The sequence below is a fragment of the Limanda limanda genome, chromosome 22 (genome assembly GCF_963576545.1).
Source record: "Limanda limanda chromosome 22, fLimLim1.1, whole genome shotgun sequence".
Classification (NCBI taxonomy): domain Eukaryota; kingdom Metazoa; phylum Chordata; class Actinopteri; order Pleuronectiformes; family Pleuronectidae; genus Limanda; species Limanda limanda.
In genome coordinates this window covers 16,533,184-16,553,086 of record NC_083657.1, presented here as the reverse complement: position 1 = coordinate 16,553,086, position 19,903 = coordinate 16,533,184, and the positions used below count along the sequence as shown (strand labels likewise).

Genomic DNA, 19,903 nt, shown 5'->3' with positions numbered 1-19,903 from the left:
AACTAAGGAGACAAGAGAGGGACAAAACAGTGTAGAATTACACAAAGCAGAGTGAGGGTTGGGCTGAAACCTGAACGGTTCCCAGTCCAACCCTGACAGGACACTATAGCAAAACAACTGAGTTTATAGCAGGTGGGAAACTCTTCTGGACTACCTCTGTAAACTTTGCATTACAACATCTGAGTCGGCAAAACAACAATGAGGTGTGTTAAAAGGGGGAGAGCGGGAGAATGATAATAATAGGTTGCTTTACCTCGGGGACTCCCAGCTTGCGACAAGCAGTGATGAAGTTTTCCACGTTGAGTCGACTTTTTGCTGAACTAAGTTTTGGCTGCAAACAAAAAAGTACAACACGATCACCTTTGGGTAATATCACCTTAAAGTTAAAATTATTGATTTGCTTTTTTTTATTGGTCGGGATCCGGATGGTGTCAATTTTCCATCCTCATTTTCAGAGAGTATCAGGCCCTTTAAAGCCTAATTGTTCTTTTATATTTCAGAGGGACACCTCCCTATTAAAATGAGCTCGACGCAAACCCATGATTGATGCTTTTCTTTATTGGTCAAATCTTTGGAGGTGAGATCGGATCACAAGTGGTCACATTCAGGAAGCATTTTTATACCAGGTGTGAACAGATGTACTTTACACTTGTGATCTGGTCAGGTCTGACAGTCTGTTGGACAGTACAGCTTCTATTACATTATAACATACAGTATATGCAACCATAAACTGCTGGTCAAAACGAATGGAGCTTGAGACAGACTACAATTTGACAGTTGATATTTATGTTGTATGGATTTGGTGATAGACATAAGGTCCAGGAGCTAGTATGGCGAGTGGGCCTTAAAAAACGAAAGTCCACAAAGCTGCTCAAACATCTTCTGTCAATACACTCAACACAGCTCCTCTCACACTGGCTGCCCTTTGGATAATCTCAGTTTAATACTTTAGTGGTTTTAGTAATTTTCCTCAACGCACCAGACGTGAACAGAATTAGCCAATAAAGAAGTGAACATCATCAACGACCAATCAGTTCCAGGCAGAGAGGACAGAATTGATCAGTTCTTCACACTCACCACTGCTGGGGAGGGAATGTGGATGATTGATACGGAGCGTGGTCGAATCTGGTTAACCAGCTGGCAGAGGATGGTGCCGTTGGATAAGGCCTCACCCAGATCCTCCGGCAAATTGATCTTCAGCCGAGACTCCACAGTCTGAGTAAAGAAGACAGATTGTGTCATCACGTGTATTTAAAAATAAAATAAAAGTATTTTATAGCATGAACAGAGTATTAACGAACAAGATTATCACAGTAATGGTGTGGAAACATTTACTAATTTCAGAAATCTCAGTGTGTCTGTGGAGTGCATGTCTCGACCGTTCCTCCATTCAGCTTCACACTTGGCGTGTATTGCCCGAGGAGTGATGCCCGAGGAAGTGACGCATTTGGTGCGATTTGGACATGTGATACATTCAATATTAAGTAACTTTGAATAAACAGGCAAACAGCGCCTTGCAGTCATAAGGGGCGAGGCAGTGGGATCTGTCCCAAGACAACCTCCTGCAGTGTTCTGGTGTTCGGTGGTTCAAAGGTGGCCTGCCAACAATAATCTCTGTCCCACCAGATCATTTTGATAAATTTTATCACTGACACAGACATTAAGAAATGTTTCAGGTGGTGATCTCTGTCATAGCAGCAAGATTCATAGAATGACTTCCTCTTAAGCAATTTGTTAACAAATTAAAAGCACAACAATCTTTTTGTTGCTGCAGTGCTGGATCCTGAGCATAAGTTGTGACGTTGAGTTTGATGAATGTGTTGATTGCTTAACGAACCTCTGTAATAGCCGACATGTATGAATAAAGACAGGAGGTATTTTGGTGAGCAGTAATAAAGCTAATTTAGTTTAATTTTATTAAGACTAATGATAAAATTGGTGCAAAAAAAGCTGAATCTAGTTGATCATAGGTAATTTTTACAGTTTCAGAAAGAAAGCTACAACCAGGATTACCATGGGCCAAGAAAAAGGTCCATTCCATTTAAAGCAGGCAGGTATAGGGACGTATAACGACCAATGCATATAAGAAATACAAATATGTTTTAATAATGCCATTTGATTTCATCTATACCATATGATAACAAGTGAGTTTCAATATAGTGTAGTCAATACATTAATTCACTCTATAAAATAAAACCTGTGTGGTATGTAGTGTGTTACCTTGCGTAGATGTGTGATGTCTTGTCTATCCTCTTTAGGAGAACGCAGCGTCGTGCGAGACTCACTTCTGCCGGACTCGCCCAGAGTAAAGATGGAGCCTGAAAAACCAGACAGTAAACAGTGCTGAACCGTTCCTGATGCAGCGTGTTTGTGTGTGTTTGTGAGTGTAGAGTTAATCACAATTAGAAATCGTAATGTATGTAAACTCGTAGTCATGGAGCCACATCATACATTTCTTATAATTGAATATGTTATCATAAAAAGCTGTATTTCTACCGGTGTTTTTGAGAAATTATCAAACTATCTATCATGACAAAAAGAGGGAGGTTCAATCCAAGCATTTCTACCTGTGGGTTTGACATTGCTCCGGGAGGAGGTGCGGAACAGGAAGCTGTTGGGTTTATGAGTCTGACCCGGTGGAGGAGACGTCTTCGGGGAAGGCAGGACATCTGATGGAAACATTCAGGCCAAAGTTACCAGTGTGTGAGCCAGATACACACACAAAGAACATATCTGGATTCCATGGTGTTTATATGTCACAACAGCACAGGAGAAGTTTGGGTAAATAACTGTGAGATTGAGTTTAAAGCTGGGAAGGGAGTTAAAGTATGATACTGTTTCTAAGCTCTGAAAATCCTTTAAAAAAACTCTCAAGATGGAAGAAAAACTTTTTGTATGTACTAAGTGTTATTTATGGCGGGAGAGTACACAGTACATGAGCATTTTAGATTATATAATAAAATCAAAATTCTACTTAAAGGGTGTTGAAATCTTCTGAAAGATAGTTATTGGATCACTTTGAGCAAGGATTTTCCTCATGTCAAACTGAGTTGTTTTCAAGGTAAAGAACAAACTTTCACACTCAGTAAAAGAAGAAAATCCACCAGCAGAGCCTAACTTAAGAGCCAAAAACTTAGAATTTGACTGAATATTTAATGCCAACCTCGGGTACTGTGAGTTTTCGTTATGTAACATTTGCCTATGTCAGTTTTGGCACAACTACTAATTATTTAGTGAGTGAAAATTAATGACTTTTTCGGTTATTCTCGTATTTAGATAAGGAAGAATGCCACTTGACATGTATTTCACCTTCTTACAGTGATCGGCCAGGCTTGATGAAGTATGACAGAATACTCTAATCCCTTTTTGTCTTTAAGGATTGCTTGTCCGAAAGTGTGCATTCTATTTGTGTGAGTCATTGTGTTGAGATTTAAAAGAAGAAAACAAAAAAGTGGGGATGGCCTGGGAGAGATATCAATGATATTGTAACACTGAGTTTACTAGTTTAGTATTTTACCACTGATCATCTCTTCATATAAATAGTTTGAGTGTGTGTGTGTGTGTGTGTGTGTGTGTGTGTGTGTGTTTGTATTGTACCTGGTCTACTGGTGGAGCGCTGGAGAAGTACTGATGGAGACAATGTGCCCATCTGTTCAGCGCTCTAATAAAAAAGAGACACGTCATAAGTAACAGAGGAGTCAGCTACATTCACAGAAGACATGAAGGATGCTACTCACTGCACATCTCTGCCGCAGGCCTGAGAGGGAGCTGCTGTTCTCTGGAGATGTACCACTAGGGGGAGACATACACACAGTTTATTCTCCAAATAAACACCCTCATGTCTCTCTTCATTTGAACCCAGCACACACTGAGGAAAATGTGATAATTTATGATACGTGGGTAACTGGGATCACCACTCAGTGTCTTGTCTGTCGCCCAGCTGTGTCTTGAATATGTTCGACAGGCCTAACTTACGCTGAACTACTTCCTGCCTGCGGTGCCGTGGCCACGTGACTTCCTGTTTTGGTTGATGGCTTCAGCAAACTGCAAAATTAGAGTTTTGGACATGGAGAGCGTATAATTAGATATGAGAGGCAGAAGGGAGTGGCTGACAGAGAGCTGCTGCTTCTTATGAGAGGAGCACAAACTGCTCCACACATAAAAACTTCTTGAAGCTTGTGTCTGCATTTAGCACTTTCATGTTGCTCATGTCATGTGACGTCTGCGTCCAATCCATTTATACGTTTTAAGCCTCCTCTAAGAAGCCTCCTTCTTTGCCCGCAGTAAACTGAAGCTTTCAGTCCTGACATCACATCAAACAATAGTCTTAAAGATGAAGAAATCATGTTAAAATATTGGTATTTATTAATGAAAGTCAGTGAGTGTGAGGGTTAACCTGGCTTTCTCTCTCTGCTGCTGCAGCCGCTCTCTCTCCTGCCAGATGAGAAGGGTTCCCGGCTTCCTGCGTTCCTCCAGGGTGGGGCTGGAGGGGGATAGGGGAGATGAGGAGGGCGACGACGGGGGGACCACCTCCACGTGGAGGCTGGACCTGCAGAGCAGACAGGGACAGAGACAGTAAAAGAGAGAGAGAACATCAATGAGGCAATTCAGACAAATCAAATGTTCTGATTGGACTTGCACTTAGGTATTTGTAAAAACAAAACAACAAAAAACACACACATATATTATTCTTGCAATTTGGAAAGCTCAGTTAACTCCACTGTCTCTTGGAGGAGAGAAATAATCAGCATTGTTGTCTTTTTGTTCACAATTTCTTTAAAAGTGAGGTCCAAAGTAAAATCCCATCTGTAATGACTTCAAAAGTTAAGTCATTGCCCCACTTAATCATCAGGCTCCCAAAAATGAACGGAACATCAAGTCTACATCATGGTTCAGGATCGGGCTCCAGGGCTGAATTCAATTGAATCTGAATGATTGTGTTTTGTTTCTCCTTCAATCCAATATCATGTTTTTTAAGTGATGAACCTCATGTCTCAAGTCATCTGATGAGATGTTCCAGATCCTGGCCCCAAGCTAAAAGGTTTAAATCCAGAACAACTGGGTCTATAACTTATGAGGATTCATTATGCTGAGTGTGAACTGTAGTAATTGAGGGACAGAAAAGTACAACTGTTCATTTAAAGCTGCTACAGAGCGCTGGTCAACTGTTTGTTTAAAAATATATCAATATTTAATCAATCACATTGCAAATCGCATCAAATTAGACCCTGGACTTCTTTGGGAGGCTGCGGCTCATGAGGTATAGCAGGCCGTCCACCAACCAGAGGGTCAGCTGTTCTATCCCAGTCGCCCCCATTCTGCATGCCACTGAACCCCAAACTGCCCCTGACAGCTGTGAAGGTAGTGTGTGAGTGATGTGTGTTGGGAAAAGTGAATGAATGTGTGGACTGTAAAGAGTGGTCATCAAGACTAGAAAAGCTAAATAAATACAGACCATTTACCAATACACATACAAAGCGTGAGGTCTGGAATGGAATGGTTATTTAGCAACATACAGACAGAATTATCAGACCGATTATTAAGGTCACTAAAACACTTAAATATCTATCTATCTATATCTAATAGTCTTGCTCCTGCTCCATTAGGCATTTAAAGATATGACTGTTGATCCATCCAAATGTACTCTATAGTTATTATGACTAATTGACCAGGAGCAGAACTTAAAAAAATTAAAATAAGAACATATAAGACTTTAAACTTGATCATTAAGTGCTAAATCAAAAAAGAATAGTCTGCTTTATGATTTTTATTTTTTAATGTTTTTGACAAACTCTGTTGACTTTCCATTTCAGGTCTGTACTCTAATTTTAGAGGTCCCACAGGAAGTGTTTGAAGCGGAGTTTTGGAACATCGGTTTGTTTGTGATTATGAAATGCTGTGTTTATGGAACAGATCCTCAGTCAGAAGGAACAGACTAGTGGACAATTCACACACTCCCTGTCATGAATTAAGCAGTACAGTACAGTTACTAAAACTCAAAGATTCAGAACAATGCAGCGTGGTTTTTTTTGTTGCTCCAGAGGCTGCGAACAATGGCACTGGGTCACATATTAAAAAGTAGCCAATAGGACTCATGGGAACTGCAGTCTCAAGAATGTGGTTATCTTGGTTATGGGACAGCAGAGCAGCATGATAAAAGCTGCCCTCTGGGCTTCAGCACAAAGACATGTAGATGAACACACTACATGCCAAAGAAAAACAAGGATTCTGTGGGAGTTTGGATGGAATACACCTTCTTACACAGTTTATGTTATGAGTGGAGCGTGGGTGAGCCAGTGTGTCAGTACTGTGAACTTTCCAAGATAACAGCAACCACATGCACAGAGCCTGTACAGTTTGAGCAGCAGTGAGGGGAAATCGCACTGGGAACAGCAGAGTATTGACTTTTCCCAGCTCTTTAAATATCCAGTGAAGTGACCTTGTAAAACAAAGAAGGAAACCGGAAAAAAAAAGTGATAAAACCTTGCCTATCTCTGTCACTCTGAGTAACTAAATACACAGTTTCCAACCGGGGAAAAAACAAACTTGATTAAAATGGAAGACTGTCACAGACGCTGGCTGAGTAGAACTGAGGGTGATATGTAAATATACTGAAAAACCTCGGCATCTGGTAGACGCCTTTCAGACCCGGTTTTAACATCCATCCTGAGTGATTGAATCTCAAGTGGTCAGCGCTATGTACAGGTCTAAACACAACACAACCATTTGTCCTCAGCGTGTCCTGAGATATGATCTCAAAAACCACATTCGGAGTTGTTCTTGTGTCCAGATTATTTTTTGTGAAAGCAAATGGGTCCTGGGCCACAGGAAGAACAGCCTACTCAGCTGATATCTTTGACTTGCTAGAGTGTAAACATATTTTACGCTTCTCAGAGTCCATTCGTTTAAAGCCACTGTCACAATATCCACAGTGATCAACGCATAATGAATGATACATTTACTTAAATCAGTAAACATACACACAACCCTAGTCATCGGACACATCTCGTAACTCAGACTAGGTAGAGACATAATTTGGTCTTCACAAGAACAAAATGACAGTCGTGTTTATTTGCACATAGATCTTGGAAGTCTGATCCGATCAGGAGTAAATGTGACTGGATCTCTCAGGATGGATGTTGATACCGTGTCTGAACAAGGACGTAGAGTTCCTACCATCTGATGCCAAAAGGAAAAAAGTTGAGAGCTTATGTCCTCCCTCCTCCTCAAAGCAGATGAACAAGTAGTGATAGTTTTCAAATCACCATTCCACCATGTGCTGACTCGAGAAACTCCCACATCTTCACCCCTGCACTGTGGAAGAAGCAGCCTCCTCCTCCTCCTCCTCCTCCACAATAATCCTGCTCTGCTCTGCCAATAATATTGTTTTATGTTTTAGAGTTACTGCACCCAGTCCAATGATCTGGCTTTTCCTTCCAAATAGTAGAAACAACACCCTGTGTGGCACTGATGTATTGTGGCCCTGCGTTACCAAGTTACGTCACAGCTGGGTGTGGCTACAGTTTCAACACACCAGAGCTGTGACCCAATTCAGAGGTTGCATCTCTGAATTTGATGACCGATTGCATAACAGTGGCACAACTAGGCTGTCCTGTTTCGAAGTCTCCTTCAAGTGCAGCTGACATTCATTCCATTCCTTAGCACCAAAGGATTCGACATGTGACCAAATGAATGAGCTAGTTATGCTGTTCTGTGTTTTTACACCAACAACAGGAAATTAAACAGAAAGGGAAGCGTCGCTGCAGCTTTCATAACAACAGCGTTTCTACAAACAATATGTACTCACAGTACCGTCGATGGTGAAGTCTGTCGGTCAGTACCAGGGAAACTCCCCGAGGAATAAACAATCCACCTGATTCTGACACTTGATTTCCTCCTGACTGACTAAAGAGACAAGGCGTCTGGTCCGGAGCAGCGACAACACACAGACTTTACAACGCACTTTTGCAAAGATAAAACAGACGATTCACCACAACCTCCACACTTATTGCTGGAGCTACTAGTCACTTCTGTGTGTTGGTTCAGATAACGCTGGGTTGTGATTGGATTGGAGTGTGATTGGACACACGTTTGCATACACACAGGCTTCACCTGCCGCTGTAGAAGATTGTAGGTTTGGGCAGGGAGAAGTGTTATGGTTTTGCTTTAAGTATCGCATCGGTTTTGGTTTGAGAACTGTTACAGCCCTAGTCGGGACCAAGAAGCATAGTGTATCTCTCACTGTACAGTACCCTCTACATGATTTACCTGCATGTTGTTGAGTCCTGGGTTTGAGACGGTGAAGTTTTCTCCTTCTGATCCTGAAAAATCAATGATACAATCAATAAGTTTCCTGTTCTGAGATAACACAGCAGATATGACACAATTACTGGTCATTGTGTGAAAGACAGGTACCAGAGGAGGTGTGCGTGGATCCGGCCTGATCTCCTCCTCCTCTTCCTCCGTTACACTGCTGTCAATGAAGTCCACCTGCTCAGCTTCGCCGTTCACTGCAAAGAGAAGCAGGAGAGTTTGTCTTTTCTCTAAATGTGCAGACAGATACTACAGATTGAGAAACTCCAATATCCTCCAAACTCTGATTTCAAGTCCCTTACCTTTGTTCGCTTCCTGAGGAGATACATCCTCCTCTTCCTCTTCCTCCAGGTTCCTCTGGTCTCTGCTGACCTCAGCCAAGCGGAGGGAACGCTCGGAGAAGTCGTCTGCTGACTAGACACACACAGACACACACAGTCAGTCACAGAATCATGGATCTTTAGGTGAAGGGTGAGGATGATAATGATACTTTATTGTCCAATTGTTTTTGCATCACATGTCAGCTCCATTTACAACATCACAGCTAACAAAAATGAAGACAGGAAGCAAAAATGCATATGTTTAAAATAACATTAAAATCACAAGGACAACACAAGACACATATCACAGTAGGTTAACAAGAGGATGATGATTAAGGTCCTTTAAAGTACATTTGATCTGGGCTTAAGTTCCATATTTCATTCTAGGAATCAACTGGTGCACAAAGGAGTTTTTCAGTCTCACGTTATTAAATCGTGGAACCCTGTATCTCCGGTCCGAAGGTAACCATCTATATTCACTGTTCAGGACATGATTGGGATCAGAAACATTGATGTCGGCCAATCTTGGTATTTTACAATGGTAGTCTGATTCATAGATTTATTCTCAAAGGAAAAGACAGATGGTTCATCCAATCACCAGCCAAGTATCTTTTGCAAGCTGCCGCCCTTTTCCAAACACTTTCTGCCGAAGCCTTCCCAAATGGTTCCATGTAACAAACCATCTGGTGTGTCAAGTCAGCACCTTACAGTGCGAACAATCGTTCCAATGCTGTCCCCTGATAATGTGAAACATACAGCATTAGTGTCTGATTTCTACACTTTCAACCAACAGCAGAATGGAATCGGGCAATAGAGCGCTTTGCTCTTTTCATATTGTCATAATTGGATGAAATAATGATATCAATAATTTACTATATTTTAGTAAGAGTAAAATTACATCACATTGACTGGGTAAATGAGTTCAAAATCCCAGTGAACCTTTAATCATTTTGAGTTACATGTTGAACTAAAAGGGAGAGCGCAAACCTCCGCCAAGGCCCATGAAACGAAGTTTAGATTCACTAGATATTTATTTGTATCTGTACCAAGCTGCACAGACTCAGGAATATCAGTCCTTTGACATGTTTGATGTTTTTCATCAGGATTCTTTGAGAAATCAACAAATATGTTGAAAATAAAAAAATATTCCTGGATCCGCTCCCAGCAGTTTTTTAGTTGCGAACTAACAAACAAACACACGCAGACGAAAACATAGGTATCTTTGTTTGTTATCATGTGTTAAGTCACTGGACATAGGGTTAGGGTTAGGGTTAGAGTTAGTGTGTGTATCCTTCACCTCATTCCCAGACCATCTCTTGCTGCCGCTGTCCACACTGTTGAAGCCAGAGTCCAGTCCACCAAACGGACCTGTGAACAGCTCATGGTCTGACAGGCTGCAGGGAAACACACATTAGGATAACGTCACTACACACACACAAGGAAATACACAGGAGCCGCCCGTACACTGGGTTGGGTCGGGGTCACGAATCTAAAAGGCAATGACTCATGTTTTTCTGCCTCAGATCAAATGCTCTGTCAAAAAATCTTATCACTGTCCTTGGTTTTGTGCATTTCATGAAAACAGCTCACCAGGCTGCTCCATTCAAGCAGAGACTGATAAGCTCTGCTTCCTCTTAGTTAACACTGCCATCGTTTATCAACCATTCGGCATTTACTTCACCTTTCTCCTCTGACCTCACATTCTTCCTGCTTTGGCACAAGAGTGTATTCTCACATGCAGATTGTGTTGGATTATTCCATGATCCTATAACATGCAACTGTAGTTACTTCCATTATCAGAAGAATAAGAATGTCGGCCTTATTTAGTCTCCTTATTGTTATTGTATTACGTTAAAGATGTCATTTGGGATATGTGACGTTGGGACCAGTAAGAATCTCCCTCCCGCTCCTCACCAGCTGTTGAATCCAGTGGGTCTCAGGTGTCTCTCCAGCTCCTCCTGGCTCCTCTTGCATGCCTCCATGTTGAGGTACTTGAAGATGTGGTATTTGCCCTTGGAGCAGATCTGCGCAGGCGGCATTTGCAGCGGGTTGTTGTCCAGCATAATGCACTGGAGATGTCGCAGGTGGCGGTAGCACAAGGGCACGTGGGAAATGCGGTTGCAGGACACATCGAGCCGGACAAGAGGGAGCTCGGATATTTCTGCATGGGTCAAAGTAAAAAGTCAACTTATTTATTGTATGTTACATTATTCATTGCAATCTGTGTTGCCTTTGATGAATCAAACGTATTGCTTATGGTTATGTTGGGGCCTGTACAGTACAACTTTTTACTAAGAGCCAGATTACACAACTGACTCTTTCTGGTCGTGTTGGATTGTGAAAAACTTGCAGGAAATGTTGTTGCCTCACAGCAACAGTTAAAAAGGGTTAGTGGAGGCAACTGGAAACAGTTGATGAATGATATTGTTTTACAAAGAGAATGTATGTCAGTATGAAATGATTGTGGTGTGATAAAGATAGGGTAAATGCTGTGACATGTGCGTTATTGTGAATTTACCACTTGAGCTGCAACAATATTTCCATCCTCCATAAACATTATTTTTAAATAAGAAGCTAATAGATGCAGATTATTTATCTGTTATCTGAATGCAAATTTTTACATGAAATCATATGATATAGTAATTAACATTACTTCGCATTAGGGTAATGATCAAGTGTCAGGTATGGTCAGTTTTCTAAAAGAAAAGTCTCTGTAGGTGGAAAATTCAAAGAAAGTGACACCAACATTTACTACATAACTGTGACATAACCCGTTTATGGATATCTGAAAGTTGAATAAACCTGCTGGCACGTGTACAGACTTGTTGGTTCATCGGCACTGTCCTTACAAACACAGAGATGAAATGGAAGAAGTTTGGATATAGAAAAGCTGGTGAATCTGACTCCAGTTGGAGTCTATTTGATTTCCATTTCCTCCTAACGATTAAGAAAATGAGCCGCTAAGGATATAAGATCCATTAGGGTTGCGTTAAGTCAGACAACAGTTCAATACTTGTGCATGCAAACAATCGATATCTCACAATAATGATGCAATTAGAAACCACTGCAGTGGCCACACAGAGCAGTGCTTTGACTGGGCAGTTTAGGGGTCAAGGATATCTGCACCATCGTCAATGAAATCAGAAAAACTGAGCAGAATCACAAACATTTCTAGTGTTTGCTGGGTTCATCAAAGAGCCGAGCTGATCACTGTGGCTTTGCTTTGGGACGGAGGGGAGATGACATACCTTCAGGCAGTGTGGTGAGCTGGTTCCTCCTCAGGTTTAAGTCCCTCAGACACTCCAGCTGACCGAGCTCTGCAGGCAAACCCTGCAGCTCATTGCAGCTTATATCCTGAGATAGAAAGACACAGCGATGGACACACTGAACCAAGAATACTGACCTGTTTTAATACAGCAGAGATAAATCTAGAGACCCCAGGCTTTAAACTCAGACTTTAAAACAGAAAATAGACTTTTAATTATAACACTTAAGGATATACAAATTCTGGAGTTAAAGCATGAAACCCGTGGAATGTGACTCTTCAACCTCAATCACCATAGAAATCTACAGTTGCTGAGCGACACCAAGTTAGAGAACCGAAAGATTCTGTAGATGAGAGACAGCACTGTGCGTGTAAAGTGTGAGTATCGTACCAGCTGTCGAAGGTGTGTGAGGGAGTGTATGGAGGCGGGCAGCGAAGACAGCTTGTTGTTGCTGACGATGAGCACTCGCAGGAGAGGAAGCTGAAACACCGACGGGGGTAAACTGGACAGGAGATTACGACTGTGGAGACAAAGAAGCGCACACACACACACATACAAAGAGTGAGCTCATTCAAGAGGGATATCCACTTGAGTATTGTGCAAGACTTTTCAAAGGTGTATTCCCGGAAACACTCTTGTTTAAAAACTGTCTCTTATATCACAGGTTAACTAATTAGCTAACTGGTTGGCCGTCCAAAAAATGTGCAGCCACATAGATTCATAGAAGAGATTATTGGTTAACTTTATACTTGACTCCAGCCAACATTTGGAGCTTATATTACAAACCACCTGTAGGGTCTTTCTGGTCTCCTAGCAACAGTGAAATTATAGTGTAGAGTCGATCAGAGGGGGTGTCAGTGTTATTGTAGAAAGGTCTTGGCAGGATTTGTGAGGTTTTAATAAATTCCAAGCATTAAAAAAAACACTTAGGTTCAAATGCAGTTTTCCAACGACAGCTTTGTTTCAGAGATACAGTTTGTTCAAGTACCACCTTATAATTTGGGTTTTCTTAATTTCAGTTTACACAAGCCTGTATGCATGCCAAAGTATTGATACTTAGGTATTTTTTATATCATGTGTGCAAAACGATACAATCTCCCATTATTTCACTTTTGATAGTACTGAAAAGGACCTTAGCAGATCTACAATCACATTTTCAACCAAAAGTGGCATTAAAGACAAATCCTCTTCCACAAGAGGTGAACCAATCAGATGACTGGAGGCTGAAGTACAAGCAGCCATTGAGTGACCTGTCACTGTAGCAGTGTTAATTTTGGCAGCTATTTTTGATTTAGTCTTAGTCTTAGTCTTTTGACGAAAATGCATATTAGTTTTAGTCTAGTTTTAGTCATTTTTATCCTTCTTAGTTTTAGTCTAGTTTTAGTCGAGGAAAACAAATTACATTTTAGTCTAGTTTTAGTCGAGGAAAACAAATTACATTTTAGTCTAGTTTTAGTCGACGAAAACAAATTACATTTTAGTCTAGTTTTAGTCACATTTAATAGCCACATTAAACTCCTTATCTTCCCTTCTCAGGTCCAGGGACCCCCTGTGTTGTGTCTACAACTGCATACTAGTCTAGCTTGCAGTACTTAGGTTGTCCATTAGATGTCCCTCCTATAGGTCTATAGCAGGGGTCGGCAACCTTTACTATCAAAAGAGACATTTTGCCCCCTCTTCCCCCAAATAAAATTTGTCTGGAGCCGCAAAACATATTTGATAACAAAGCTGATCAAATTTTATATAAAGTTATACTATACTAATCTGTAGATTATTGCATTTATGAAATTATAGAACAACAATAAAGAAAACTGTTGACATTTTATTTATTTTTACCTGTTACAACAAAGGGAAACACCAAATGCTTATGAAGAGGAGAAGAAAATACACAGGCAAGTGTAGGCCTACTTTGAAATAAATTAAACGCAGAACTATGTAGGGTTATTTGAGTCATCCCCATATTTGTGGGAAATGTATGAAATAAGAAGTACCCTATTTTGAAATAAATAAAAACATATAGCTGCAGCCTATATATTTTAGTTGGCGTTGGCGAAATGTGAAAACAAAAATTGAGAGCAGATCAGACCGGAGGAGGACACAGAAGCTGGAGCTCGGTAGAAACCAGCTGCAGCCTCTGCTCTGATCCAGAAGCTGCGGCGCTGATCTCAGAGCAGCTAAGACCAGAGAAACTCTGTGTTTTCACTGTTTCCATAGTTAAGAAGCAGCCGGTCAGTCAGCTGCTTCACGTGAACGAGCTCTGATCTCCTGTGTCTCTCTGAGCGAGTGTGCTGCGGCAGGGGGCGGAGCCTCGGGACCGGAGCACACACACACGCACACACAGACTCGCCGCTCCGGGTACTTCATGACAGCCTGATACGATTATGTTTTTAAAAATTGTTGTGACTTAGTCAACCGCCAACATTTTCGTTTCGTCAACGAAAATTAAAATAGATTTCGTCATAGTTGTTATTTTCAAAGATCCATTTCGTTACGTCTTCGTCATGGGAAAAGGGGCGTTAACGAATATTTTTCGTTATCGTTAACGAATATTTTTCGTTATCGTTAACGAAATTAACACTGCACTGTAGTAGAGTAAACTAAAGTTTACCACTGGGGTGGGTGGGCACACACACGCACGCACGCACACACGCACGCACGCACGCACATTAAAATGAATCAGAATATTTGATCTGAGTTTATCCAACTGCAAATAATCTTTCTTGGTTTGTCAGCTACCCTCATGTTAGTCACTGTTCTGTTATGTCCTGCTAAAGGCAAGTAAACAGAAGCATTGGAAGTATATTTAAGAATACCTGTATGCAGCAAGATGACAGAGGGTTTACCTTGACTTCTAGTTGCCACGGTTACAGTAACCAGACATCTTCTATATTGATCTATATAGAATCCAGATGACTCAGTGCCAATGTGCACCACTGTACAATGAGTAGATCAGCACACCCAACTTGAATGTGCATGGTGCAGAGTTACCTGAGGTTGAGGTAGATAAGAGCCTGGAGGTTGCCCAGGCTGGGGGACAATGAACGCATCCCATTGTGGTAAAGGCTCAGTGTCTCCAGAGAGATGAACTGACAGAGCTCCTCCGGCAACTCACAGATACGGTTCTTAGACAGGTCTGAAAAAAAATAGACAAATACACACACATGAAAAAATGACCAGACATTACATCCAGTTACTTCAGTATTCATCCAAATATCTAATAAATCCTTTTAGACCTTCAGACTGATGAAAAAGGGGGTTGATAGAATTAAAAATAAACATTTGACAACTGATAATGATAAAGATTTAAGTAAAGAATTAAATGAAAGGAGCACTCCAGTGATTCATTTTGCATTTCAATTAAGTTGTTTTATATTAAAAAGACAAATAAGAAAAAGAATGCAGCAGAGGCCAAAAATTCCCCTGATGCTACTGGTTAGCATTGTCACAAGTCCTCTTGTTTGTAACGCAATCATTCTGTTTAATCGTGCTCCAAATCCAAAATTCTATAACACAGAATTCATCAAACAAATTCACACTTTTGGTTTGTGTCTTCTGTGTCCTTGGTCATGTGACAACTTCCATGCTACTTTCCAAACCACCGGCCTGACACTGACAACCAGCTTCATGAAACTATGATGGGAAGGCCAACACTCGCCCAATTTCGACCAAACTGGGTGAGTGTTTCCAGAAATAGCTGCTATAGACTGCTTCCCACTTCCTATTTCCAGAGTTTGGGTAAAGTAGGCCATTCTCATCCACCTTCAAGGACAAAGGAATGCCAGTCATTTCTGATTACCATCAGAAAGACAAATTAACATTCCCAGTCCGGATGTACTACTGCAAAACTTCAACTCTTTACCCTACATTTAGTCCCTCCATGGGTGAACTATTCCATTTAAAATACTAGTGCAGTGCCCATTCTTAACATGCCTGTTTTCTTGGCCTGTGGTAAAGCTCTGGAGCTCCTTCAGAATTATTCCTGTCATTAGTGAATGAATCATTTATGAGTCCCATTATATTGTTTGTCGGATGTTGTGTGCAGAGAGTTTTTTAAATCGTCATTGGTGCAGAGTGAAGTTAGAAAACTTTGCATTCATTCTACTTATCTGCAGTGAAGATTTTATAACAAATGTTTTCATAAAATGAAACTGAAATCTGTTAAGCAATCACAATCTTCGGACCCAAGTTCACAACTTTTCAAAATAAAAGGTCTCTAATGTATCTTGATATAAAGCATTGCCAAAGAAGAGGTGATTCTATAAATGTGAAGCCATGAAAGGGCGCAGGACATGTGAATATCTGTGTCTCAGTCCAATAATCAAACTAATTGATCTGGTGGTGTTTTTGACCCTAGGTTTGACCCAGTTACCGACCACTGATGTCTATCGTCATCTTTTTTGATGCGTTCCTTAGACAGACAGACGTTTGTGGAATTAGTAGATTATAGATCATAATCTTACGCTTGATTTTTTTCAGATTTTCCTGGTTAAATATACTGATCCCCTACAACTCAAATTTTTTTATTCATAAAAACAGTAGAAATTAAGTAACATTTTCAATTTAAGTAGAAATTGACCTGTAGAAACCTTTTATTTTTAAATGCTTGATCATGGTAGCTCTGAAAAAAAAAAAAAAAATAGTGGTCATCTGGACTCATTCTTCTCTATATATAACTTTTACCTGTATAATATACAGGCCTTTAAAAATCTGGCTTTCCCAAACCTCTTGTTAATGGCTTTTGTGTTGCTGGCCATGCTCAGTACTGACATCCTCAACAAGACTACTTATCTACACAAATACAGTATTTGTTTATATGTACTGTACAGCAGAATGAAAGTGTAAAAAAATCAGAGCATGCCGCAGACAGAATAAAAAGCATCAATAGAGCGTGTATAGAGCTGTGGTAATTGCAAAAAGCACCATTAGCACTGAGCTTTGGCTGGCAGCAGGATGAGACAAAAGTCTGTCAATGGCAGACAGCCCAATGGCTGTTTATTGATTTGTGTAGGAAGCAGCAGGAAGAAGAGGAGGCAGTTCCTCTCTTTGTCAGGGCTTCTGTGGGGCTTTTATTTTGGTGAACCTAAATTAGATGTAGAAGAACAGTAGTGTGAAAATCATCTAGAACATGGTCCACTGAATATCATTTACTGATAGATAAACAATGTGGGGCTTCGTAGTAGGTGTTGTTCACTCTTTTCTTTTCATCGTATCTTAGATTCAGAAAGCTTAATCTTCCTTACGAAAAATATATTAACCTTGAAGCTGAAATTCATTCTAAAATAGGTCAATTTAAAACTTAATCAGCAACTATTTGGATAATTGATTCATCATATACATAATTTTTATAGCAACAATGACTGATGTTTATTGGTTCCAACATCTCATTTGTGTGATATTGCAACATAAAGAGAATATTTTTTGACTTCACACTGTTTGTAACATTGAAACACAATGACGTTTAAGACCGTTTGAGGTATTTTTTAAATATTGCTTGACATTTTTTTAATGATTATTTTATTAATTAAAAAAGCAATTTATCAAAAAAAATAGAAATATAAAACAGATGAATATTTTACTTCTACATTCATCTAAGAGGGGATGAACAAAACCACAGCAAGTATTTGTTAACGGGACCATGAGAGTGGAGTGTACAGTAGCACCAAGGCCTCCTCCTCTCTCCTTCTTCACTGTCCCATAGCTGGAGGGGAGCTGTCTGAACAATAGGTGGGGGTGGAAATAGTGCTCTGTGTGTGTGTGTGTGTGTGTGTGTGTCAGTGCGCGGTGTGTGTGTGCGGTGTGTGTGTCTGCTCTGGGGGATGGACTGATTGTCTGTTCTCCATTTGCTGTTGCAAAAGAACGTGGGAGCTCCAGTTTTGGATTTGGAAGTTACCTCTGCTGCAAAAATAAAAGTATTTTTTGACTGTGCAACGCACATGTGTAATTCCATACACCACGTAATGACAACATTCACTTCGCATCTCGAGAGTATGTCCTGCTCTTATCTTGAACATAAACCCAAAGCATTGCTACAGAAGCAGTCCATATTTGGTCCTCCTATACAAAGAAATACATTAACAGTCTCAGCGTGCTCCCTCTTCCCCACAGGAGGCCTTTCTGCTTAAACGTCCTGATCGCTGCTGTAACAAAGCCAGAATGACTCAATATGAGCATCATGTGAAAAGCATGTGCTGTGGAACGGGAGAGGCCAAGCAGTGTAATGTCCAGGCTCTCACTGATCTGCCAAGGTTCACACAGCAGGACTCAGACTATTTCATGGTCCAGAGCCAACTCTGTGAGCTCTGTGATGATGAGGAGGAGGAGGAGGAGGAGGAGGAGGAGGAGGAGGAGGAGGAGGAGGAGGAGGAGGAGGAGGAGGAGGAGGAGGAGGAGGAGGAGGAGGAAGAGGAGGGAGGACGGGTCAGCATGACTAGAAGTAAAACCTTCCGTTTAAAAGAGCTTACACACACATGCCCTGTTCCCACTTTGTATATTGTTTTAAGATTGTCTGACTCCAACTGTGATACGAGTGACCATTTGTGATTGGATGTGGCTCAAACCAGTTCCGATTTGATTTTGTGATAAAGGGAAATTCACTGTGGTTGGTATAATTGTCATCAACAGCAGAGAAATTTGAAATTATACAGGCTAATAGGGCAGCAACTATTTTAATAAACGATTAATCTGTCAATTATGTTTTTGGTACAGACTAAAGCTTCTTTGTATTGTTTCCAGAAGTTTATTGGAAAAACAAGTTAGATCTTTGACAGACATAGCAGTCTTTGTCTCCGCCATTAGCCACAATGTGTGTGTGTGCCCTGCGTTATAACAGTCCTGACTAATCGATTATTATATTAGTTGCCACCTATTGTTACCATTGAATATAAACGTTTAAATCAATAAGTTGCTGCAGCGCTATAGGATACAGTATACCATCTATTCGATGGATGTTAAAACTGATTCAAATGAGGAAAATAAGACCACATATACAGAGCATTTTGACTTTAGTGTCTAAATGCACAAAAAAGGCAACACCAATCAAAACTGTATTTTGTATGTGTTTTGTACTGCTTCTACGGATCCTAATGAATGGCAGAATTGTCATAATGACAACAACCAATCTAAGTTTCCCACTTGGTACGCACAAAAAGCCCAATTTTGTGCAAACATTCCATACTGGCTAAATGCAATGCTATTGAGGCACATTAAAAAAATATGCTCAACAACCAAAAGAACAAACACCAGTTCAGCAGCTGCCTCCTATCTCCAGGTTATTTACATGTTGCTTAAACTAGCCACATTAGGATCCGTGCTGACCTAGGCTGGCCCCTGTTAAGCTACTGTGGTGACCAGGCAGATTTTGTAACAGGTTTAACAACAGGGTCAACTATCATTAGCCTAGAAAGATTCAGCGGCAGTAGATGCACCAAAGACATAACATGTGCATGCAGTTCAAGATGGTTTGTGGGTAGATGTTTTTTTAAAGCTCTAGGGAGCTAATCTGTCATCGTCCTACACCATATTTTACATTTGTTACTTTCTTCCTTGCTGCCAGATCAGACCATCAGAGATACAGTGTTGACTCTACCAAGCGAGAGGAGTTTCAGTGGTCGCTGGCAGGATCAACACGCAGACTCCCTCCGACAGCTAATGGAAAACGCCTGCTATGAAATCACTGAGTGTGGTGTGGCAATAGGCTTTCAAAGTTCAAACCATGCACAGCAGTACAGCAGCAGTCTTCTGCACACTACATACGTAGGATGAACCTGCAACCAGACTGCAACTGATTGAATTATGTGGTAAGGTAATGAGCATTAATCGTAAAGTTAATTTGACGTAATTGAATGTTATGGACGATACAGATATTATGACCACAACTACCAAGCTTGCATGTCGACTGATCCATCTCTGTGACAACTTTGCAGTTGTCACAGTTGTCATCGGCTGATGATGACCTTTTGATTTGCATTAATGTTTCAGAAAGAACTTAAGAAAGTCTTCATGATA

The 19,903-nt window shown here is 40.7% G+C and overlaps 1 protein-coding gene across 2 annotated transcripts in view; it reads right to left on the bottom strand.

The window, feature by feature from the left end:
- Nucleotides 1–19,903, bottom strand: part of lrch4 (leucine-rich repeats and calponin homology (CH) domain containing 4) — a 47,557-nt gene that overhangs the window by 9,817 nt on the left and 17,837 nt on the right. For both annotated transcript variants that reach the window (XM_061066082.1, XM_061066081.1), the window contains exons 2-17: nucleotides 14,888–15,032; nucleotides 12,290–12,419; nucleotides 11,882–11,987; nucleotides 10,548–10,794; nucleotides 9,931–10,027; nucleotides 8,616–8,727; nucleotides 8,416–8,510; nucleotides 8,269–8,321; nucleotides 4,397–4,549; nucleotides 3,976–4,044; nucleotides 3,738–3,792; nucleotides 3,598–3,661; nucleotides 2,568–2,669; nucleotides 2,221–2,318; nucleotides 1,078–1,215; nucleotides 254–331 (exon numbers count right to left, since the gene is read on the bottom strand). In XM_061066082.1, coding sequence (XP_060922065.1) covers nucleotides 254–331; nucleotides 1,078–1,215; nucleotides 2,221–2,318; nucleotides 2,568–2,669; nucleotides 3,598–3,661; nucleotides 3,738–3,792; nucleotides 3,976–4,044; nucleotides 4,397–4,549; nucleotides 8,269–8,321; nucleotides 8,416–8,510; nucleotides 8,616–8,727; nucleotides 9,931–10,027; nucleotides 10,548–10,794; nucleotides 11,882–11,987; nucleotides 12,290–12,419; nucleotides 14,888–15,032 — 1,742 coding nt within the window. The remainder of the gene's footprint in view (nucleotides 1–253; nucleotides 332–1,077; nucleotides 1,216–2,220; nucleotides 2,319–2,567; nucleotides 2,670–3,597; nucleotides 3,662–3,737; nucleotides 3,793–3,975; nucleotides 4,045–4,396; nucleotides 4,550–8,268; nucleotides 8,322–8,415; nucleotides 8,511–8,615; nucleotides 8,728–9,930; nucleotides 10,028–10,547; nucleotides 10,795–11,881; nucleotides 11,988–12,289; nucleotides 12,420–14,887; nucleotides 15,033–19,903) is intronic.